Source organism: Gopherus evgoodei, chromosome 6 (assembly GCF_007399415.2).
Source record: "Gopherus evgoodei ecotype Sinaloan lineage chromosome 6, rGopEvg1_v1.p, whole genome shotgun sequence".
Taxonomy (NCBI): Eukaryota; Metazoa; Chordata; order Testudines; family Testudinidae; genus Gopherus; species Gopherus evgoodei.
The window spans coordinates 22,614,778-22,639,675 of NC_044327.1; the positions used below are offsets into that span (position 1 = coordinate 22,614,778).

The following is a 24,898-nucleotide window of genomic DNA, read 5'->3' on the forward strand; positions in this document are numbered from 1 at the left end:
ATAGTGCCCAACCTGCCTGGAGATGGGAGGGTGCCCTCCTTAAAAATAAGGTAGTTGTATTGCTTTAGAATGGTTTTCTACTCAGAGTTCTGTGGTATGAGGTGGTTCTATTTTTAAGGAAGATGAACAGGAGAGGAATCAGATTTCTTCTACCCACAATGACCCTTTCCCTCTCTAATGCAGGAACTCCCCCCGGTTATGTTGTGTAAGTATTTAGTTCACTTGTAAAGTTTTATACATGTATTGCTCACAGCTGGAAGTTACATAACTGAAAGGTCGCAGTGCAATAGGAAATTCCTTGAAGACTGAGTCTCTAGTGGCTTGCTGTACAGCCCTTATTTAAGATGAGGATGCATTTCCTTAGGTGAGTGGTCCTTCTGAAAGCAATGAGACTCCTTGTCACTTGGCATGAGTAAGTGCTTACCGAAACACAGGAGGTGCTGTTGGTTTCTATATGATTAGGTTTTTTAAAATGGCAAAATGAATCTGAGTGTTTGCCACTGCACATATAAATAAGACTATCAGATATGAGTAGCAGCTATTATATGCTTAAATGTGCACCTACAGTTGAAAATAAAAAAAATCCCAAATGAATAAGCTTTACTTAATTCTTTTTAAATATGCAAGTCACATAGAGTGCATGAAAAGTCCCATGCCAACCGACAGCAAACTGAATAAGTATGACATTGACACAATGAACAGATCTCCTGCACACTGCTGCTCCCATCTGCCTGAACCCTGATGCAGAGGGACCACTTCAGCATGAGAGTAGTTTTTTAGTCTGTCTCACTTCAACAAGGATGCAGATTTGTGACCCTTTTATTTTGAAGATTAAACACTCAAAATGCAAAGGGATCAAATCAGTAGTTGGTTGGCTTAAGAGGCACCTAGTTCTGGCTCTCTGCTTTTCTCCATCCCTAAAACAGAATTTCTGTTGGGTTTGAGCAGCTGCAGAGGAAAAGAAGCATCCTACTGTGCAGAAGTGGCACCAATTTGAGTAAACCCAGCCAGCTGTCTGTGATCTTGTGCTTTAGTCAGCAATATATGCTACAGGTCACATACAGGGCTGTACTGCTTTCTCCGCAGCTGAATGGTGTGCTTTGGGTGAGAGATGACTTCCTGATTTCCATAGCCTGTGTGGATTTATCACAGAATTGTGGACTGTTGAAGTTCAAAGCGACATTGCTATACTTCATAAACATGTCACTGTAAACACCTGTAACTCGTGACTTTTCTCTTTTTAGGGAAGTGAAATATCTGTAAATACTAGCCACAATGCTTCAAAAGCATTACTGTCTGCTGGAACTTAAGTCTGTTTTATACAGGCGGTAAACTCAGTCATGCTCAATAGATACTGACTCTTACCTATTTGGTTGATCTGGGAAAGTTCTTATGAGATCTTAAGCAAATAATTTCCTTTGAGAACTGGGGGAGGATTTCTGAAGAGAACCATAACTTTCAAGCAGCTGGCTCAAAAAAAAATAAAATTCCTTGTTTTAACTGAACTTTTTGATTATGAAGTGTTTATACTGTGTGTATGATTCCAAATCTGGAATTAGAACTGCTTGAAACCTCAGAATTTTGACAACTTCGAAGGGACTTCTTTTTTAACATACCACTTTATCACCAGTTCTGTTTGGAATGCATGTTCAGGTTCTGCTTTGGATAGAATGCACGGAAGTTTTTTAAACTCTGCCTTCAAGGTCATTTTAAAAGCACAAGTTTTTAAAATGTTTTTACAGTGGTCCTGGAAAGCCACAAGCACTTGCTATCAAGTAGTGTGGTGCTTGTAGTTGTAACCAGTTACTCCATTTGTCAAAGTGACAGCTGTAAATCAAATATGAAAACGTAACTGTAATGCAAGGTTAAAAATGAAAACTCAGGAAATACTGATGCTAGGGTTTTCAGTAAGAGATATAGTGCCTGAGTTGGTATCTTGTATATTGTGCTATACATTTAAAAAGAGATGCCCTTAGCTGGATCTGTCAGTCACTCAGTTGGTAATAGCACTCCTAACTTCCTGTTAAGTTCATTCTCAGTAGAAATTGAAGGTTAGGTTAAGCATCCCCCTTTTTCGCCGGCATTAGATAAGACTTTGATTTTACACATAAGGACATGAAAGGAGGTGAGCCCAAGTGACATTTTGACTCTGGCAAATGCATGTTACCATACAGATCTAACTTCAGTATGCAGCAAGGTACTTAGTTAGAAATTCGGCTGCTTACTCTCCTGATATAGAAACCACTGGGATCTTGGATTGAGAGAGTTTCATGGTGGCTTTACTTAGCCTACATCTGCAGCTAGTTCAAGATCATCTTTTCCAAGTTACTGCATAGTTGTTATACAGAAAAGTCTTAAGTCCTCTGCTTAATGAAGTTTTTCCTGAAGATCTGAGTGACCAGAGAGTAGAATGAACCACTTTACCACAAGTGAGGCAGCTTCGTAGCCCTTTGAGGCCAGTCCTTCATGTCTGACACTCTAACCAGGATGGCTTCACTGTATAAGGACCTGTCAGTAAGAACCTAATACCTGAAGTCATTTCTGCATGAGATTTCTTTGGCCGCAGCCTTTGTAACTGACTCCTCCTTAGACTGCCTCCTTCTATATCCAAGTTGACCACAAATAACCTGGAACTGAAGTGTTTTTAGGGCTAGGACTTTATCTGGACAATCACCTAGGTGCCTCTGTTAAATGCTGCTGATAACTCTTGGAAGAGCCAAGTGGCTGACACAGAAATTGGCATCCATGCTCCTGGAAATAGAAGAGGGAGCATAAAACATGCATAAACAGGTGAGTCTTCTGATGCTACTCCTTTTTAAGACTCCACTAGTAAGAACTTCACCCCTCTGCCACTCCCATCATCACCTGGAGAAGATCCAGATATTACTCTGCTGTACGACTGCTTGACACCAGGAGCACATGTCTCTTCCTCATCTATCCAGAGAATTAGAGCTCTGTGGGCTCCACGTATCTCTTGCCCTTTGGAGGCCTGCACTTCAGATGGGTGACGTAGTTCTTCATACACATGTTCATCAGCTCATGATCAAAGCTTGGTGGATATCACCTTCTGAGGCCACCATAAATGTGGCAATTACTTCTGTGAATCTGGTTTAGTTGGAATATTTAGTGTTCTGGAGCCCTCCCTCTGGGTTTCATAGCTGTAAAAATCACACTATTAAATGGTGGTAAGGTGATTTTTACTGATTGTTTGCTCTTTGACTAACCATGTTGGCATTGGCTATGGCTTGCCTTATTTGGTGCAAGTTAATTTTGCTTTAGGCCTCTGAGTTTCAGTATTCTGCAGAAGTTTTATTTTAAGAGAAGTATGAATAGTAAACACAAAACAGTCTCTAAGTTCTAGAGAGATACTTGAGATGTTGTCTTCTCCCATGTGAACAGAGCCAAACCTGCTCCTCTGTGGTCCTTCCACTTTAGTGTGGAAAGCACTTAGTACTGTAATCCAAATAATGCAAAGTAAAACTTGCCATTGGAATGCCCAATCTAACTATACTTGGGAGAGGCATTAGGTAACCACATGTATATTACAAGTTCCAATTTCAGATTTTTTTTTACTGCCAGTTTTACATACTATTCACTTTTGCTAACCAGCTTATTCATGCACAGCTTGATTTTGTCATTATGTAAATCTTTTGTGGTTATCCACCTGCATGGTTATTCCTATCTGTCGGTTGGTTGGTTTTGCTTTTTGTTGGATAAGATTATTTTTGGAATTAGACTATAGTTATGCAAACTCATACATTGCTTTTCACTGTCTTGTTCTTAATAAAGAATAAATTGATTAAATTGTGGTTTTTGTTTTTCTTATTAAAAGGTTTAATAGAAAAATCTCGTCATTTGTTTAGACACTATTTAATGTAAGTATGAACCTGTCGAAGTAACAGTAAAAGTATTTGACTTCTCAGGGGTTCTTTAAAATCCTGAAAGAGTGTTGGATGCGCTCACTTTCATTTTCTACAGCATTTCCTCCCTCCCTCTTGTTCTGAGTATCCCATCTTTTCAGCCAGTTTAAAATAAGTTAAGCTGTCTTTATTAAGTATCCAAAATTCTCCCACTTTTGGAGGGAACATGAACAGTTCCTCGCCGCCGCCTCCTCTCTAACATTCCCAGAGGTTGTAAGCAGAGGTCTGGCTCTGTCTGTTGTCACTGACTAGGGAATTTCATTTATATTATGATACTGTGAGAGTTTGCTGCTTTTATTTATTGCAAGCTGGAGTCCTGTGGCACCTTATAGACTAATAGGCTTCATCGGATGCATGCGTGGGTATTAACCCACAAAAGCTCATGCTCCAAAACGTCTGTTAGTCTATAAGGTGCCACAGGACACTTTGCGCTGCTTTTACAGATCCAGGCTAACAGTTACCCCTCTGAAACTTGCAGTAAATAGCCTCTCAAGGAGAGGGAGTCTAAATGCTAAATATTGTTCTTTGGCAGTGGCTACTGTATGAACTGTGATTCTTTTTAGTTATCAGATGGGTTTTGGAATGAATTGATTGTTATAGACAGCAGTCTTCTTGATATTAGGTCAGTTTGAGTTAGGATCAGATGCAGTCCATCATAGCAAAGCTACCTTGAGGGTAACACTATGTCAGTATGAATTGGACAAGCATAGCTGGTGTGAAGGACTGTTTGGTGTGATGCATATTGAACTTGTGTATTACCTTTTATTTCGTAATGTGATTGTTGTACACATTCAAGCTGGCAAGCTGCTGACTTATACATACACAAACTGGAAAGAGTGATTCATTTTTACATAGAACACACATCTGTTGATTATTACTACATGGCTTGTCTATAAGATCTCAAGTTTGCGAGGGTGGCAATTTGTAAGCTGAACATTTTTATATGGAAGCTTAGAACATCACAATACTATTTTCATTCACTTTTCTGAGTAGAATTGCATTAGCTGGACCACAGCTTCGCACCATCCTTTCTCATCTGTCCCCACCATGGCTTTTGAAGTTCATTTAGTGAACAGTCCGCTATATTAAGACTTGCTCTATATTATCTGTTCTCATGCCTCTCTCACTAGTCTAAGCCACTCTGTGGCTAGGCAGACGGAGAAATGACTTAGTTTGTTTATGTAGAAGGTGTCTGCCTTCCTGGTACCTCATCTGATGTTTGTGTGTTTCATCTGCTCATTGTTTCTAAAACATCTTCTCTGGGTCAAGGAGGGCTTTTCTTGCTCCTTGTTTCAACAGCCTCTAGCTCAGAGACATTTCTTTGGTCTCTAGATGCTACAGTAAATACAAATAGGTAGGGCTCTACCAAATTCACAGCTGTGAAAAACACATCACGGACCGTGAAATCTGGCTATTGGGGGTGCGTGTATGTGGGGCGGGGGGAGGAGGAGGGTTTTGGTATTGTCACCTTTACTTCTGTGCTGCCTTCAGAGCTGGATGGCTGGAGAGAGGGGGTCCAGCTCTGAAGGCAGTGTCACGGCAGAAGTGAGGGTGGCATAGTATGAGGGGGTAATTACTTTTGGGGGGGATAGGGCTAGCCTTATGGGTGGGTGCCATGGGCAGAGGCCCAGGGCTCCGTGGCCAAACCCCCACGAGCACAGCCAGCCAACCCAAGGCCTTTTTAACCAAGTGCTGGGCTTGGAGGCGGGTACGGACAGGGTTGGCGGCATCTCAGCCGGGGGCTCCTACTGTGCACTGGGATCCAGCTGCTCGCCTTGGTTGGGCTGTGGAGGGATGGGACTTTCTTTTCCCCAAGATAGGTTGCTCCTGGGACCAGGACAGAACCACCTCTGGGAACCTCTGCTGGTTGTAGGAAGCTCCACAATTGATGGCTGGGAGCCCAGGTCTGAAGGAAGCACCACCGCCAGCAACAGTGCAGAAGTCAGGGTAGCATGATACGGTTCTGCCATCTTGACTTCTGCACTGCAGCTGGGAGTGGTGCTGCCTTCAGACCTGCGTGCCTGGCTAGTAGCTGCCGCTCTTCAGCCACCCAGCTCTAAGGCAGTGCTGCGGCCAGCCGCAGTGCAGATGTAATGGTGGCAATACTGCAAGCCCCTCCCCCCCAGCGCACCCACGGCTCCCTACAGTGTCACATTTCACATGTTTAAAATGCTGTGACCATGAAACTTACCAGAATGGACTGTAAATTTGGTAGGGCCCTCCAAATAGGAATGTTGGTTTCATACACACACTTCCACAAACAGCGTTTATGTGGTGGGAGGGAGGAAGGACTCTGTAACAGCTTTTTCCACTCATATCAGTCCAGAAGAAATTCATCTTTTCAACTCTCCTTCCACCCCCTGATAAAATCCACATATAATGTACACAAAGCTTCACGTTTAACCTTGGCATTTGCTCAGAGGCCAAAACAAAGTAGTGCTTTTGAGGATGGTTGTGTGTATGTATAAACAAATCACTGCATTCTATCAATAGCTGGATTTTATTTGGTTGAGGCTGACTAACACTTTGGTAAGAAATTAGTTTAAATGCTAACTGGATGGACCAGTGTTAAACTGTACTATGAAGAATGAGAATTTTTCTTCGAAAAGTCACGGATAATTGTGTGGGTATTCTTTGGTTGTCCCATTGAAATGATTAGGATTTTTGTGAGAACTATGAATGTTTTGCTACTCTTTGGTCAATGCTGTATACAGACACATGTATGCTAATATGATATTAATCTCTCTAAGGTGTTCATATTGCTATAAAGTGAAATCTCAGAATATTTTAAAGTGGAATTCTATTTTCATATTTTTGGCTAATACTGCGTCACTGGGACTTCTGGGTACCCAGCACCTTTTGACAGCACCACCACTTAGGTGTCTACATGTAAGTCCAGGTGCCTAATTTTAGGGATCCATAGGTCAATTTTTTCCCTTGATATCTAACCCTCATTTTCCTATCTCTAAAATGAAACAGCTACCTTACAGCTTTATTGAAAATTAGTGTTCGTAAAGTTCTTTGACGATTAGAAATACGCTTATTTTTGTTAAACATAAGCTAGTTAAGGTTTTTCTTGTTCATAGTTACTTGTGTGCATCCATATAGATACGATCCTTATAAAAAGGGCTACAGTCCTGGCAATTAACTTTCATGGTGGTATATTGTAGGATTTGAAGTTTCAAAAAGTTGGTCTGTAATTCCTCCTGTACAGCTATATAATGAGATACAATCCAATTGTTAGTACTAAGCTGTTCAGTGAACCAAAACTTATTGAAAACTCAGGGAAAGCCCATCTTTCCCATGTGTAATAGTCATCGCAGATGCCAAAAAATACCCAATTGTCATACATTTTTATGAAGATACTCTTAGCTTATGCTCAGTTATATGCAGCAGAGTAGCTTGAACATAGGTTAAAGTGAGTCTTGAAGTGGTGCAATACCAGTTTAAAGACCTACAGCTCATGCACTGAGTAAATATCTGAAGAAGAGGTTAGCTTATAAAAAGGTTGCTTTTATAACTTTGTAAGTCATTGGTTTTTGTTCAGAATTTGGGATTTTCTAATTATTCCATTTGAAATATTCTTTTAAATGCTATCAAAGAATTTCATCACTGTTCTATAATTGAGCGTAGGAGAAAGTTGGTGATATGTCAAAATTCACAGTATTAATTTCTCTTAACCTTACAGCAGCTCCTACATTTCCTCCTGCCTCTCAGTCTGATCATGTTTCTCCTAAGAATGTTTCAAATTCTTAAACTGGGTATTGTGATTTCAGCAGTAAACTTAGGGCAGTTGATGTGAAGGTAGAAGAGCAAGTTATAAACATTAATGCTGTCTGAGAGAACTAATAGGAGCAGTAAGCTGTTGAATAATCAGTATTTCAGGCAGCCCTTTCTCGTACGCAAGGTATTTTTGTGCAGAATATTGGTGTATGTCTTAAATACTTTAGTTCATTTATTGTTTACTGCAGAACTAACGGTTTTCTTTTCTTTTCTCTTCTCTTTTTTTTTTTTTCTCCCCCTCTCTCAAATCAGGACAGAGTTTGGGTTATGGCTTTGTGAACTACATTGACCCCAAGGATGCTGAAAAGGCTATCAACACGCTGAATGGATTGAGGCTTCAAACCAAAACAATAAAAGTATGTGGTGCTAATTCTAGCTTGAGGAAAATATAGATTGAAGTCTAAGTTTTGTGACATTAGTCACCACAGTATGTTCTCTTACCTTTCCACCTGTGACTTAGGCTTTCTGATACGGGCAACACTAATGTTTTTTATATTCATAAACTAGTGTGTTTAGTAACCAGGCATTAATATGAACAGAAGATACTTAGACTGTGTGCCAAATTGTTTCCATATCAGATGTATGCCTGTTTTACATTTTACCCAAGAAATGGCTCCTCATAATTGCATGATTTTGAGGTTTCCCTCATTAGAATGTATGCCATACTGTATTTCTGAAAGGTTTTGTTTAGAGAGATTGTACCACTTCCTTGTTTTTTCCTCTGTGCAATATGTATATTGCTCATGAAGATTTGTCACTGGTGTGTCCCTGGGGAAACCCATTTAAAATAAAATGTGCTAAATGAAGAATAAGGCCAGAGCAGTATGGAAAAACCCTAGCACTGCAATTAGACACCTGCGGCTGGCCCATGCCACCTTACTCAGGCTTGTAAGGTCCCAGAGCATGGGCTCCAGCCTGAGCCTGAATGTTGACAGTGCAACTAAACATCCCCTTCACTCAGGCCCCATTAGTCCAAGTCAGCTATCATGGCCCAGCCACGGGTTTTAACTCCAGTGTAGACATACCCTAAGAGTCCAATAACTCACAGCCAGCCTCCAACTGTATTTTGGATTCAGTTTTTGCCCCAAATACTATCAAGCAGGCCAAGCCAGAATAGTTCTACAGTTCTGTAAAGAACAGAAGTAATCTTGAGGAGCAATCTTCCCCTCCCTGATTGTTATCACCTAAACTAGTTAATGGTGGCGCTTAGGGGCAAGAATGGGGAAGAATGAGGCTAGCTGTCCTTTTATTCCTAAAGTTCAAGGGCTCCGCTTCAACACTTATTTTCATAGAACCTTAGAAATGTAGGCCGGGAAGGACCTCAGTAGGTTACCTAGTCCAGTGCCCTGCACTGAGGCAGGACTAACCCTGCAGCTCTCTGGATATCTGCATCCATGGATATAAGTTTTTTGTCTGCACAGGGTACTACTGAGATGTCCCTGTAGGTTTTAGTACTGATCTCTAAAGCTCTTTTTATATATCCTCTCCTACAAGATAGAAAAATAATGCTTATACAGCGTAACACTGGATCTTCAAAGCTCTATGAAGTATTATTTAATTACCTATTAAATAAAAATATTAGAAAATGGAGAAACAAATTTTAATAGTACCTAATACACCTTTTCCATTTTTCTGCTGGTACTCATTGGAACATTACACTGTGGCATATCATAGTACAAGTGAAAATTCTGACTGGTGACATGCTAAAAGGGAGTGAAATAATTCTCTAAGAATTTTAGCTGAAATGTTAATGAGTAGTCTTTACGATTTTTGGGCGGGGGGTTGTTTTTTCCAGTTTTTTTGTTTTGTCGCATTCAGCTACCTGTGGTATGTTTTTTAGATAATATTTTCTTAATGTTTCTGTGTGCAGTTAAGTTTGCAAAACAGGGAATTAAGTTTTTGTAAATAATGATCCAAATGTCCATGATGTTAATAGCAAGTGGGTATTTTCATAACACAGGCAAAAGTTCCTAACTGCCAGGGTGGTTAAACACTGGAATAAATAATCTCCACCTCTGGAGATATTCAAGAATAGGTTAGATAAATGTCTATCTGGGGTGGTCTAGACAGTATTTGGTCCTGTCATGAGGGCAGGAGACTGGATTCCATCTCTCAAAGTCTCTTCCAGTCCTGGAATCTATAAGTATTACCTACATTTATCCTTGTCAGGTGTTTTTCTAACCTGCTCTTAGAAACCTCCAATCACAGAGATTCCACAAACTTCTTGTGTGACCTGTTCCAGTGCTTAACTACACTTAGAATTGGGAAGTTTTTCTTAGGTTAGACATTAAGTGTCTCTTGCTGCAATTTGAGCTCATTTCTTCTTATCCTCTCCTCAGTGGATTCAGAAAACAGCTTATTACCCTTCTGTTTGTAACAGCCTTTTATGTACTTGAAGACTGATATCAGGTTCCCTTTACTCTTCAGTTCTCCATACTGAACAACCCTAGTTTTTTCAGTCTTTCCTCATCAGTCATATTTTCTAGGCCTTTAAGCTTCTGTCCTAACTTGCTCAGTCTCTGTAGAATTATTTCAGTCAGAAAGATGCTAACATCCTAGGGTCTTCTGAGTATTTTGGGATTTAGAAGCCAAGGAACACAGGTTAAACAGGATAAGTTGTCAGGAAGTGTTTCATCTCTCAAGGATACTTTATGTCAGTAAAATATTTTTCATCCTTGTGTTTGCTGACTATATTGTAGTCTTTGTATAGTGTCTAAAGGCAACTGTCATCCAGCTCACTGTCATTCAGGTTAGAGACAATGATGCTTTAGTTAGTGACTTCAGAGCTCAGTTACCAAATGTAGCCTGTTCTGCCCTTTACTGAGGTCAGACTTGATTGTGAAAGGGCTCAAATGTAAAAGTGAATCTGGGGCATGTAAAAAATTTTTTGAGGCATAGATTGTTCCTGGTGGAAAAGGCAGGGCATGTTTTCTCTAACCTATAAGATTTATTAAAATGAATAGTGATCTGCAAGTTTTATTGAATGCTGCTGGTCTATATCCTGTTAAACACATGTATTTGTGTCTGAGGTATGCTTTAGCATGAAAGACATAACTTTATTCCTCTAGCAGAGGTTTTGACTCTTGAAAGGTTTTTTCTTGAACTGATCAAAAAGAGATGGGAGGAAGGGACTAATTTCCCAAGGAATTTGCGGATTTTTAAGATACTTTCCGTTTTATTTGATCTGGATTGTGTCCCCGAAGTAAAGGAACACTTGTGGTCTGACAGTGCTGTGAACTTCTAAATGTGCGTTTTTTGTGGCACACCTCTTGCCCCAGTAAAACAGTTCTGTGTAGAATGCTGTTGTCTGTCTTACTACTGCCTCACCGAGTTGTGAGTCAGAAGAGTATGTTACATGTGGAGACTCGAGCCAGACATCCAAAATCAAAATGATCCCCCAAATTTGACGACGGTAACTTCCTTCAGTATGTATGTATTTTAGGGCTGTCAATCACAGTTAACGCCTGTGACTGAAAACAAAATTAACGCGTTAATTTTAACAGGTTAATAGCATGAAGCCCCAGCCTGGAGCTCTGGGACTCAAGCCTATATTTGAAAATATAGGAGATAGCCAAAAAAATTTAAATAAATGGTGTTCTATTATTTAATATTGTGATTTAAAACTGCCATTAATCCCTATTAATTTTGTTAATCGCTTGACAGCTCTAATGTATATGGAATCCTCGTTCACCTTGCAGATAGCCAGTGGGCAAAGAAGGGAAGAGCACTGGAAAAGGAGATGTTACCAGGAGGGAAAGAGCAAAAACGCAGTAAATGGAACACTGGTATCTCATCCCCCCGCCACCCCCTTGACACAATACAGTCTATCTGCTAGGTTAAACAAATGGTAGCATTGAGTTAAAAATTATAAAAATAGCCAACACTGAATACTGAAGTTAAGAGAAACAAAAACATTTAGGCTTGATCTTAAGCTTGATATCTTTTCTTCAAAATTTGTAAGGAGCATGTCTAGGCATTTTTATAAACACAGTCCAACTCGGTATGCCAAAATGCTGAGACCTTCTTTTGCACTGAAATTAACTTACTTTTCCTCTTAGTTTTGCAAACTATCTGAGTGTTGCTCATATCTTTCCCATTAAGGGCTGAATTCTCTTCTTGACTTCAGTGGGAGTTTCACATAATGGGGAGGAGGGGCAGCATACAGCACTCAAAAAGGAGTGTTGTATGTTCTGTTCCCTTCGTAAGGAAATCCTGCATCCTAGGTTCGCTCAGATGCTGATTTGCAAAGTTTGAGCTGTCTTCGGAGACAGCAAAGTTCTGTGATAGCTGTATGTCTGGGCTTGAGGAGGGAGAAGAATCTTTTCTTTCCTGACCTACTCTTTGGTGTTTCGAGAGAGGTTTTAGTGAATTGCTACAGGCTCTCCAATAGTTGTCTGGCTCCTCGTTGGCTTCTCACATCAGCTAGGAAATAGCTCTTAGTTTTTACACGCTTCCTCTTCAAAGGGAAAGGATGGGCTATCCCTTGTTTGTTTATTTGACTCCCATAAATAAGGCTGCGATTAGAGCTGGAACACAGTATTGTGACATGATGGACCTGTTTGAATTTGTGAAACATGGAAATGGCAGCGTTATTTGCTGAATATTTAATACTTGCAAAAGCTATTTTTTTCCTTTGCCCATTTTTTTTTTCCTGAAATTGTCTACCTTGCAGTAGCTCTGGTGAAATGATCAATACTTGTCAACTTTCACCATGAAAGTGAAAGTAGTCCATTTCGGAGGGTAGTGTACCTACCACATGGCACTATGGATTGAGCACGGGATTGGGCATCTGTAACTTGTGGCTTCTATTTTCACCTCTAGCACTAGCCACCATCAATACTGTAATCTTTAGGAGAGTCTACCAACACTGTTTTCTTACAGCAGAAGATGTGCTTGAGGACTTGCTCATACCACAACATGTACAAAATCAGGCTGCCACTTTTTTACAAATACAATTAACTCTCCAACATTATTAAAATCATTCCTACAATTTTTTTATTAAAATACTTGCAAAATATTTTGCATTTTTTCATTCATCCAATCATATTTTCAGACCCAGTTTGATAATAACCACATCTTATAAATTTGTGTTATGCTGCCCTCATTGTTTTAATTACTCATTTGACCTTTGGCAATAGGAAAAAATCTACATTTGTACTGTAGTAACGTTCAGAGTCCCCCATCCAGGATCAGAGACCCACTCTGCTAGGCACTACACACACAAAACAAAAAGATAATCCCTGCCTCAAATAGTTGACAGTTGTAGATCTTACGATGTATGTGAACTTTTATCACAGCTTGAGGTCTTAGATTCATCTAACAGTACAGTTTGATCATAAAATTGTAATTTAGTGTGTTTTGTGATCTGAGTCATTTTTTGAAGATACTGCTATTTGAACCTTTTTGGTGCTGAGTGAGTTATTGTATTTGAATAGAAAATAAGCTAGCTGGAAATCTTTAACTTTTTTGATTGAGCTGATCAGTATAGTCCCTCCTCTCTTTCTCAGCCCTTCACTTGGTCCCACTTGCATATATGTATTCACTCCTTGGTTGGGAAAGATTATTTCTTCCAGGGATGTAAGGTTTAATGGACCAAAAGTTGATGGATTTGTCTGGATGTAAAATAAAGATGGGGAAAGCCAGATATGTCTTGGATTGATTTGGTATGCAGGAACAGAATTTCCATTTCAGGAAAAAATCAAGAAACATTGGAATAAGAACAGGTATCTCCAGTGGCGGCTTCTACTGGGTTTGTTAGATCCAAGGTAGAAGCTGAAGAACAATTTATCTTCATGTTTACCTAGAAAAGCATACCAAATTGCAAGATCTCTGAGGTAAACTCTGACTAGGTTGAAAGTCTGAGGTGAGGCCCTGTCTATGAAGCAGAGTGCAGACAATGTAATTCTTTCGCCCTAGTGAATTGTCACAGAGCTATGTTTCCGGTCTAGAGCAGGCAACTTTCCCCCTGATGCCAAAAATGAAACTGGCCTGTAGTTTAAGGTGTCATGGATGGGAAAGGGGGAAAACACTTCTGGCCTTGTAACTGCTAATCCAACTTAACTTTGCCCATCTCCACATCCAAGCAGTTCACCCCCTCCAAGCAGTGACAAAGTTGATTCCTGGATGATATCCTGCGGGGGGGTGGGGGTGGGGACCTCTGTCCCATAGAAATACCACTGGGACCAGTAGTTGGTTCCCCCCATCATGCCAATTCAGGTTGAATTGGGGCTAAAATGCAAGATATCATTGAAAGGTTAACCATTTAGTGTGAGATGGATTGAACGTCATAGTTCACTTAAATTCAAGACTAGGCATTGGATTTTCTGAGGTCACCATTGTCATTGAGACATGTATTTTCTTAATCCTGGGTGAGTAGCAAGAAGCACTTCAAATTATTCTACTTTGTGTACAGCATTTGTCAGAAAATACAGCTTCCAGAGCTGTGCCCTTCTTTACAAGTTAGCAATTGATTTCTACCCGGGCAAAGGATGGTTAAACATTTCTTGTAGGAAACATGTGAGAAGAAACGTTTTTTGATTGACTATTAAAGTGTTTACAAGAGTAATTATCACCTGTCAAGGGAATATAGATTTAAGAAATATTTAATCAAAGTATTAAATCTGTAGGTTTTCTTCCCACTCTTACATAGCTCTTGCATATATTAAAAAAATCCTCCATCTTAAAACGGAGTGTCATTCATGCAGAAGTTGGCAGAAAGTTAACTTTCCAAATTTCTGGGCCATGCTTGTGTTGTGAAGATTTCCTTTGGTATTGTCACTAAGTGTCCAACAATGGAAGATAATGTAATGCATCATTGAAACTGTAAAATGGGCGAACCATTGTAGAATACTTTCTCATCTGAGTGCCAAGAAATAACAATCTGTAGTAAAGAGAGACTTGAGATGAGGAACATGCTACAGGTATGCATACCTTTTTGAAATAGTTTGCTATGTAACTTAATGGTGTGCACCTCATTTCATTCAGTAGCAATACTTGGTTAGTTGTGAACCATTATCCTATTTTGCAACAGTAATCATGTTAAAATAACTGTTGTACCATAATTTATTGCTTGCCCAAGAACATCCCCTGCTTATGACAATGTTTTAAACACAGTTGATAAGCGTTTTATTGAATACAATGAAGAATGTGACTAGTACACAGATCTACTAACTTCTCTTTGACAGACTTCTAGTGCTGAATGCATGTAGCAATGAGGGGTATTTTCCAGTGGCATTGCTCTTTGCAGGTCTGACCTGTTCATCTTTGTGGAAGAATATTAACAGGAAGGAATCTTTGGTAGATAAGCTTTTAATAGTGATCTTTTCCATTAACCACCATCTCAAGAGAACTGGGAGATATGTATTTATTGTGTAAAAGCTCCTTTAGGACACTGGAGGCAAATGAACTGTGAAGGTGAGGAAGAGACACCCTCCTCACTTTTGTATTTTGTTCTTCCAGTATTAAAGAACATTGATCTAGTGAGTGCAAAAGGGGATCCTATTTGGAGCTTTAATTAAAGCAAGTAAATTTTATTGATGCTATCAATCAGCAGAGATTGAGGGAAAGGGCATGGTGCCAGACCATTTAGTGGTCTTGACAGGGTAATTAAATACCTCTGGATAATAGTCTCAAGATAAAGTGACCTGCTTCTGCAGATCTGAAGCAGTAGAACAATTTATCTTGGAACAAAGGTAAAGGGGTTTTTCCTTAAAATTTCTGCAGGAGTTATGTAAATGGTAATTATAGAGTCTTTTTACTATGCTATAGTTAAAGTTTGACAGTATTTCCATTTTAAACCCCTCCTCTTTTTTCATCCCTGGGTAAAATTTGCTCTGAGCTGACACTTAAAGTCACTCCTGAAGACCTTGTGTGTTGTTTAACCAACTTAAGTTGGGCATTTTCCATATTGTATTATAGTATTTTAAAGGGAAGGCTTGGTTTTGAATGCATATCTCGTCGCTTTCTGTAAACTCTTGCTTTTTTTCTAAAGCTGTGTGATTATTCCACAATGTCTAATCACTCGGAGCAAAATAAAACAGCTTTCAGACTGAATTTTAAAAATTTGCAAGAACTCATCCTAGGGAGTTCCACAGTTTTTACTATAAAGGTCCTTTATATATGCAATATACACAGTTTAACAGCTTTTGTTTCTCAGTCTCTATCCTCCCAGGTGGAATTCCCTTTGGAGCTAGTCAGTGCAGCTGCTTAACAGCCTATGCGGATTACTGAGGGGCACATTTCTCCTTGTCTGAGAAGCTCTCTCCACTTTAGTCCTTTCTGACCAGGAGACCAAGATGATGATCAGTCCGTCATGGTGAAGTGGACTAGTATCACTAATTTAAAATAAAAAAAATCTCTGTACATGCTTGATGTTGCACAGTGATCTTATACTAACTTAAAGCAAAAACCTTGCTACTATAGTGTCAATAACACCAACCTCTCTTTCTCTTCCCTACCCCCTAAAAACAAATCCTTAAATTGGATTTGGCTTTCTGCTAAGCCAGAAAGCAAGGATAAGAGGACTTGACTAGATTATAGACTCTAGGACTGGAAGGGACCTCGAGAGGTCATCGAGTCCAGTCCCCTGCCCTCATGGCAGGACCAAATACTGTCTAGACCATCCCTAATAGACATTTATCTAACCTACTCTTAAATATCTCCAGAGATGGAGATTCCACAACTTCCCTAGGCAATCTATTCCAGTGTTTAACTACCCTGACAGTTAGAAACTTTTTCCTAATGTCCAACCTAAATCTCCCTTGCTGCAGTTTAAGCCCATTGCTTCTTGTTCTGTCATTGGAGGCTAAGGTGAACAAGTTTTCTCCCTCTTCCTGATGACACCCTTTTAGATACCTGAAAACTGCTATCATGTCCCCTCTGTCTTCTCTTTTCCAAACTAAACAAACCCAATTCTTTCAGCCTTCCTTCGTAGGTAATGTTCTCAAGACCTTTTAATCATTCTTGTTGCTCTTCTCTGGACCCTCTCCAATTTCTCCACATCTTTCTTGAAATGCGGTGCCCAGAACTGGACACAATACTCCAGTTGAGGCCTAACCAGCACAGAGTAAAGCAGAAGAATGACTTCTCGTGTCTTGTTTACAACAACTTAACTCCGTTATTTCTGTTTTCTACGTAAAAGATGGTGCTTCAACATTTTTATTATAGTAAAATATGGATGTTTCTTAAAATGTAAAACTTTTGAAAGAGTGAAGTCAATTAACTTTTAATGGCTTTCTGGCTGTCAAAGTCTTTTTTAATTAAATATTGACTTTGGGTATCTGTTATCAACCCAGTAAGGGTTTTTATTGCATGCTTTTCATAGGTTGTAAAAACATTCCTGAGGAATGTTAAATGTCATTGGCATTGAACATGCTGTTTTGCCTCCTGCATGACTCTGAAGTAATCTATTGAGTGAGATAGATAGGCAAGACCTCAGAGTTACAAACTGACCAGTCAACCACACGCCTCATTTGAAACTGGAAGTGCACAATCAGGCAACAGCAGAGACTGAAAAAAAAAAAAAGGTGGGAAGGGGGGGGAGCAAAGAGTGCACGGTATTTATGGTAAATGTAAACTACCAAAAAGAGAATACAGGGGTTAAAAAAAAAAATTGACCAGGTAAGGAAACTGTTTCTGTTCTTGTTACTTTTAAGTTAAGATTAAAAGCAGCGTTTTTTCTTCTGTGTAGTAAAGTTTCAAAGCTGTATTAAGTCAACATTCAGTTGTAAACTTTTGAAAGAAGGGTAATGTTTTGTTCAGCATTAGAAATGTTTCAGTTACTAACAACCTTCAGTCTCAAGGTATTCAGAATGAGGTTCTACAGTGTAAAAAGGGGGGGGGGGGAATCCATGTGCAGTAAGCGACTGGCAGCAGTCATAGGAGTGTGAAATGGGCAGGCATCTTGAGGTTTTCTTTTTCTCTGCAGCTTTCAGAGCACCAAGGAAACTTGCTGAACACTTTTAATGTCTTGGTGCCGCTCTGAAGGCAACAGTAGCAGGGACATGGTCCTTGCAGCAGGGTGAGGAAATACTTCAGAGATTGGAAGTTCACGGCCTTTGCACTGGAACTGGAACAGGAACATTTCCTTCTTTTCAGTACAGCTCCAGTCTGGAGTGGGTAAGGGGGAGGAGGGAGTCATCCAGTCTGGGGTCTAGTCTCCCGCTGTCCTGCAGCAATTGAATTGCATACTGATATTTTCTGGGATGTACAGGATTTTGTAATTTATCAAACTCCTTGCATAGGATTCTGTGCAAAATGTTGGCCATTCTAAGTACTTCCCTGTTCTAAACGTTCCCCTGCTTTACTTCTGTGGTGCATGATCCCAGCTTAGTGCTTTGGTCAGGGAGAACAGCTTCTATCTCCTAATTTTGTAAACATAATTTCTCTCGCTTTACTGAAGAAACTTGGTGAGCTTCCTTATTTGGCTGAAGAATGTTCTGTACTGAGTGCTTCCTGAAGGACCCTGTGGAGCTGACTCCCCCGCAGCAGTATCTCCAGTTTTCCTGTGCAGTTTATTTACATGTCAATCAAGACTGCTGCCATCAGAATTCTTGAGTAAATTGCCCAAATTATGGCATAGCCCAGGCTGGAAACAAGATGGTTGTAGTACCAGTGCCCCTCTCTCCTCAAACCTCTTATATCAGACCATCTAAGAGAGAGTGCTGGAGCGTGAGCTTGAGTTCATTGTCAAGATTTGATGCTCCTCCCAGAAATCTACTTCCCAAGCTTAAACTCTCCCTCAAAGGATACGGATAAGAGGTGACTTGATCACGGCATAGGAACACCTGTGTGGGGAGACGATGGAGCGCCCTTTATCTAGCAGCAAAATGCACAACCAGATCCAGTGGCTGGAAACCGCAGCTAGACAAATTCAGATTGGAAATAAGATGCAAGATTTGAAGTGAGGGTGATTAACCATCAGAACAAATTACCAGGGGATTGGTGGATTCTTAATCACTGAAGTCTTTAAATTGAGATCTTTTTTTGAATGAATATTCTCTAGTTCATCCAGAGTTAGAATGCTGGCATTGATGCAGAGTTTCACCCGGTAACTTGTATGCCCAGTATTGTGAAGGAGGTTAGACTAAATGATCATAATGGTCCTTATGGTTTTAAAAATCTGTTAATCTACGTTGCCTCACAACAGGGACAGCATGTCTCTAGCAGCTCTTAGGGTAGATGATTGAGCATAAGTAAAGAAACTTATTTTTTCTCTTGTTGGAGATTCCTTTCCCAAAAGAAAATCTAAGGCCAAACATCCTTGGACTGTATCCAGAGAAAATGCCCACTAAAGAAAAAGGCATCCTAGTCCATAAAACTCAGTATCTTATGCACACTCAGGGTAGCACAGGTCATCAAATGATCATCCTGTGGAAAAAACTTTATTCTAGAATAACAAAAAGTACATCCCAAAACCCACTTCAGGATAACCTAGAGAATAAAGTAGTCATGGGAAATATTTCCTTGACTAACAGTTTTCTCAGTATTTTTCTTCAGTCTCAGAGGTGATCTCTGTCTCTACTGAGGTCTCTCAGTATCTTGCAGCACCTGCTTTTCTGTGCCTTCTGTTGCTAGGAATGATGGTTACTTGTATGGCAGCTGTTCCTGGGCTATGCTTACATCTTTTCTGTTTGCAGATTTTTTCTTCAAATGTGGAATTTCTTATGTCCGTGACATGTCCTCTCTGCTGCACATAATCCTTGGTCTCTGATCAGTTTACCTGGTCATCCAAACAGGAAATTCTCATGAGCTTGAGTGTGTTCGCTAGATCTTCTAACTGTTCAATTTCCAGTTCCTTTGGTGGAAAGGCATGGAAAGGATGTCCTTTCACTTGGACAATAAGTAATCTAACTGCCTGAAACGTGAGGAAGAGCTGAGAGCAACATTCTTATTCTGAAGACCTGATGGCTTTCTGGTTTAAAAAACTGGGGCGTGGAAAAGAATTGAGAATCTGACTAACTAGTATGCCTACAGTGTCATTAATTCTTTCCATTTGGTTTCTGAAATATGTCTTTACCTTTTTTTCTTTGAAGGCTTCTAAGGGTTTAAGTTTCAGACCTCATTTCTCTGATTCTATCTCGACTGCATCCTTACAAGTACACCATTCGCTCCCTCAAACAGTTTCAGCTATCCACAGTACAGTAACTGGTGGAAGAGTGGAATTTCACTATCATGCTAGAGGTGTCCTAAAACCACCAATTGAAGTCTGCTTTCAACTGGTGGCACTCCTTCCCCCCAAGAAATACTGGTCGACTTGAGGGTGCAGGAGAAAGAAGTACCTTGAATTCCTGGGGCAAGACAAGACACCATGTAACAATTTGCAGGATGGAATCTGATCCTCAGGACATTTTCACAAAACACTACCAGATTGATGTCTTCTCCTCAGCTGATGGACACCAGGTCATTCTGGTTTCCCTCACACCAGTTAAATTAGTATTTTTTAAAATAGAAAGTTGTTCCCTAGATGGAATTGTTCTTCCTGATCCCGAGTTGTTTTATCCTTCTCTAAGTCTAATTAGTACTGCTTTATTTTTTTCATACAATCATGGCCATTTCAGTCCATGCCAAAGTATGAGAGTAATACTACCATTATTAAACATCAATTTCACCACACAGACAAAAAATATTTCCCCTGATGATCAACATTTACAGATAAGCAAAGAAAAATGCTTCTTGAGAACTTACTAGAGTTTGATTTAAGGATATTTACTTTGTCTATTTTAACATGTGATTTTGAAATTCAAAAAATTAGAACTTTATAAAAGTTAATTAAAACTGTCACCATCTACCATCATTGAATAACTGTCTGGCTCCTCCATAATTTCCTGCAAGTGTGAAAATGTAAATAGAAAATGCTTAAAAATAAACATTGCTATTTGAAATTATTTTAAGAATCAGATTCTGCAGCCAAATTATACAAGAGGAAATCAACTGATCTGGTAACTCCTTGCTACAAAAACAATAGTCCTTCCATAAAAAGAGAGGAAATAATCATGCTTATTCAGAGGCACCCCTTTTTTTAAAAAAAAATTGCAACTGAGACAGTTTTTTAATAATATTTTAGCAGAGGCCATTCAATACTATTATATTATTCCAGCAGTAGAATCTTCAGTGCTATCTCCCTAAATCTCCAGTACAGCTGAACTGCCTCTGTAGAGTGTATTTGGTAAAGGTAACCCCCTTATTTTGACTGTCATGAATGCTTTAATATGGTATTGGGGTGAGGAAACCTTTGGGGTAAGGTTTCTTGGCAGACCTGGTCTACTGTGGAGCAGAGGCCCATGACTTTTTTTCTTGCTCATAGGAGGCTATAGATATTTTATATATAAGGAGAAGTCCTTTCTTAATATTTTTCAAACATCAGCACATCTTTATCTCTAAGACCTTTTAATTTAAAAACATTTAGGACCCCCCCAGTAAACAGTTTCTTTCAAAGGGTGACCAGGTTGGGGGGTTGGCCACGAACTATCTTCAGTACATTTCACAAACACGATGTTAACATGACTGCAGTGACAATAGAAGCATAGAGCATGTGCTTAAGTATGGCATATTCCTGCAAGTTGTCTTGTGGCCAGATTTTGGGAGTATATACGGAATCCCTTCTGTCCTCCTTGTCCCCCATGTCCCGCACACCCATTGCTTTCTCTCACAGCCTTAACACTGTGAGTGTATATTTTCTTTGGGTTATCTAGATTTTTTTCCTTGTAACCTTTAGTTCCAGGAAGAGAATAGGTTTCCTATTTCCAAAAAGACTGATTCCAGAAACTGAGTGAATCAGTGGGGCAGGATAAGTAGGTTGGTTGTTAATCTCTGCTCCCTTCTAAAAAGTAACCACACCCTTGCCTACCATTCTGGAAGGGGCGTTGGAGGTGGCACCTCCGTTCAGACAAAAATTTAAATTTAAAAGCACTGGGGAACTAAAGTCTCTTTATATTTGCACAGAGAACGTGTGCCAAGAAACTTAAATATATCGGATTAACTTGACTGACTTGCTGAGTGTTCTAAATATCTAGGGTTTTGAACTAGTATTTTAACAATGTATTAAGGAAAAATTAGTTCACATTCCGAGAGGAAAGTGTCTATTTAATTAGGTTTTGTATGTTTTGTGTAGAGTCCTCTTTTTGAAAGAACCCTTATTTTCTTGCCTGCCTTGATCTTGGTAGAACTGGACTGCCCAGGAGAGGTAGTGCAATGAAAACCCAAATCTTAATCTCTGCCTTTTGACTACTGGTTAGAGTAAGTAAATCACAGCAAGTCAGAAAAGGAAAGCTCAACCTAAATCAAATTTACAGGGGATAACTCATTCGCTTGCCACCATCTGAACTCAAGCCCAGAAATTCCTCTTTTCCCACAAGCTCACACTGAGGTTCTATCCTGAATGTTACTAACAGCTAACAAGGAGATGGGCATCTCTTCGGTACTTCACAACCACGCTCACTTAAGCAGCAGCCAGTATTTGTCAAATTGCCTACTCCCATTCCTTTATTGACTGCAGAAATTAAGGAATGTTAATCTTGGAAAAAGGGACCCAGAAAGTGCCTAAAAGAGCCTATTGTCATATAACAACTGCCTGGTAATAAGACTAGATCATCCAAAAAGTTCAAGAAATAAAAGAAACTCAAAACCATAGGCAAGTGCACTGTGTGTTTCTCCAACTCATCCTCACACCCTGAAGGGGGAACAATGACTGCAGAAACAGTGAACTCACAGCACACTGCCTGGAAAGAGTCATTTTTTCAGTGTCAGCATGACTGTCATTCTGGTCCTGGGATTGGATGCTCCACCAGAAGAAATAAGGAAGTGAAACCAAAAGGCCAAACAGCAAATCACTTTTTACCTCCAGGAGCAAGAGGAAATTTGGCTTCCCTTTTCAAAGAAGCCACTTTTACACAAATAAGGCTGTCAAACTGGGCTTCTATCCCAGGTTGTCCACAGACCAGTCACTGGGGAGATCAAAGTTGCACTAGATTCAAAGGTTCTAGACAGATCAAACTACAAGATTTTTTTGGGGATGAAGAGGATGACCTCAACTCTAGTCATCATTCATCCAAGGAACGTACTTGTGTCAAACTCGTAAGCATACCTGCCTGTCTCCATCAGACAGCTTCTAGAGTGCATCTTCTGCAATTTCTCCCACCTTCCCCCCTTCCCCCCCCCCAAAAAAAAACCCTTCCATTTGGGTTCTTAAGAACATGCCAAGAGTTTACAACAGGGTTGCCTGGTCAATTATGTGTATGTTTTGGGAGCCTACCTATAACATTTTTACGTGCTCATCGTGGACACTTATTGCCATAGGACATTAGCAACCTCAGAACTCTGAAGGTCATGTAGGAATGTGTATTCATTCTCTGGTTATAAGAAACAGATCTTCACAATTACTCACAGGTGGAGAATTATCTGAAGGGTGAAAGCGGGGATCATTCCTCTTTTCAAGGTATTAGAAGTGCACTGTAATCATCACTGTATTGATACCATAAATAGAAACTGAAGGACAGACTTCCAAAGAGCAGGAACCTGGCATGGTGCTTAGGAGACATCAGTTACATACGGGTATAGACATTGGGGACTACTTGTGAGGAACTGGAAGCACTGGCTTTCTGGTGGTGGTGGTGGTAGAAGATGCAGTACCAAAAGTTGTTTTAGATAATGTGATGAGGCAAGGCTAGATGGCTATAGAAAAGTAGTGGAAGATAGATAGATATATTAGCCCCAGGTTAAATAAATCCCTGGTACCAGGATAAGTAAAATGGCAGCGGCTTTAAGTCAATTAAGATGCCTGGGACCAATTACAAGCTTTCCAGAAGGCAGGGAGGATGCTAGGTTGATTGGGACACCTGAAGCCAGTCGGGTTGGCTGAAACTAGTTAAAAGCCTCCCAGTTAGTCCAGTGGTCATGCATGTCAGGAACTGAGAAGTTGTGCTGTTAGAGAGACTGAGCTGTACACACCATATCAGGCACAAGGAAGGAGGCCCTAAGGTATGGGTGAAGTGGAGCTTGAAGTGGGGGCTGCTGTGGGGAAGTAGCTCAGGGAATTGTATGTGTCCTGTTCCTAAAGGGTCAGCTACCATAGCTGATACTACTAGGGTCCCTGGGCTGGAGCTTGGAGTAGAGGGCGGGCCTGGGCTCCCCCTCTTTGCACGTCCCCCCCTCAATTAATTACTGAGACTGGGAGACAGCAGAGACTGTATGAGGGACGATAGCTTCTCCTCACCTCCCTCACTGGCTTATGATGAAAAAGGCTAGAGATGAGGGTCAGTCTACTGAGAAAGAGAAGGGTAAGTGAAGGGTCACAGTGAGCTCTGAGGCTAGCAAAATCCATCAGGAAACGCAAGACCCACAGAGACAAGGACAGAGCTTTGTCACAATAGGTTTTGGGGATAGGATGTTATATATGTTGATTGAGGTCCCGCTGCATAGAACTTACCTCTACTTCTTGATCACTATGTCGTAGGGCTTGACTGTCTGACAAGCTCCGCTCTCTTTTTGGGTCACTGAAATAGCACAGTCCATGGTCAAGTTAAATCCTTGAAATTCAATTGAAGGATGCTAACTTATACCTGGAAGGAATTAAGCAACTTATACCTGGAAGGAATTGAAGCAATGGTGTAATGTCTTGCGTCTCTGTCCTTTCCAGGAGATATCACTGCATTCTATGTGGGTTGTAGCCCCTCCATGTATCCATCTGAGCCAGAGGTAGAATGAATTGCAGTAGTCTGTTCACATCCAGTAGGGAGGGATGTATTTTTCTTTCCAGATGGAGATGATTTGCTTGATGAGAGGTTAAAGTCCTTGGCAGGTGCATCTCATTAGGCTCATCTGTCTTGAAGCAACTGCTTTTCATCTATATCTTTCTCTTCCAGACCTAGAAGTTGCAATGTGGTACCCTTTTCTTTCCCCAGGCAGGTTCAGATTTCCTTTAGGACTCACAAAGCAGTCCTAAAATTGAGACGTCATTAAGATTTCTAGAGACCTGCATCTGAATCCCCCCTCCCCTTGATACACTATCATGTGAGAATTACAGCATTTCTTTGACTTGCCATTATGCCATACAGGACAGATATAGAATGGTCTTGTAGTTAAGCTACCTGAACTGGGATTCATGAAAGCTGGGTACGTTCCCAGCTTTGCCACAGATTTCCAGCTGGACCGTAATCATGTCATGTAATCTTTGAGCCTCCATTGTCCACTGGTGTAAT

The 24,898-nt window shown here is 40.2% G+C and overlaps 1 protein-coding gene across 9 annotated transcripts in view; it reads left to right on the forward strand.

Moving 5' to 3' along the window:
- Positions 1–24,898, forward strand: part of ELAVL2 (ELAV like RNA binding protein 2) — a 161,593-nt gene that overhangs the window by 98,385 nt on the left and 38,310 nt on the right. For all 9 annotated transcript variants that reach the window (XM_030567670.1, XM_030567674.1, XM_030567675.1 and 6 more), the window contains one exon: positions 7,956–8,059. In XM_030567670.1, the coding sequence (XP_030423530.1) occupies positions 7,956–8,059 (104 nt within the window). The remainder of the gene's footprint in view (positions 1–7,955; positions 8,060–24,898) is intronic.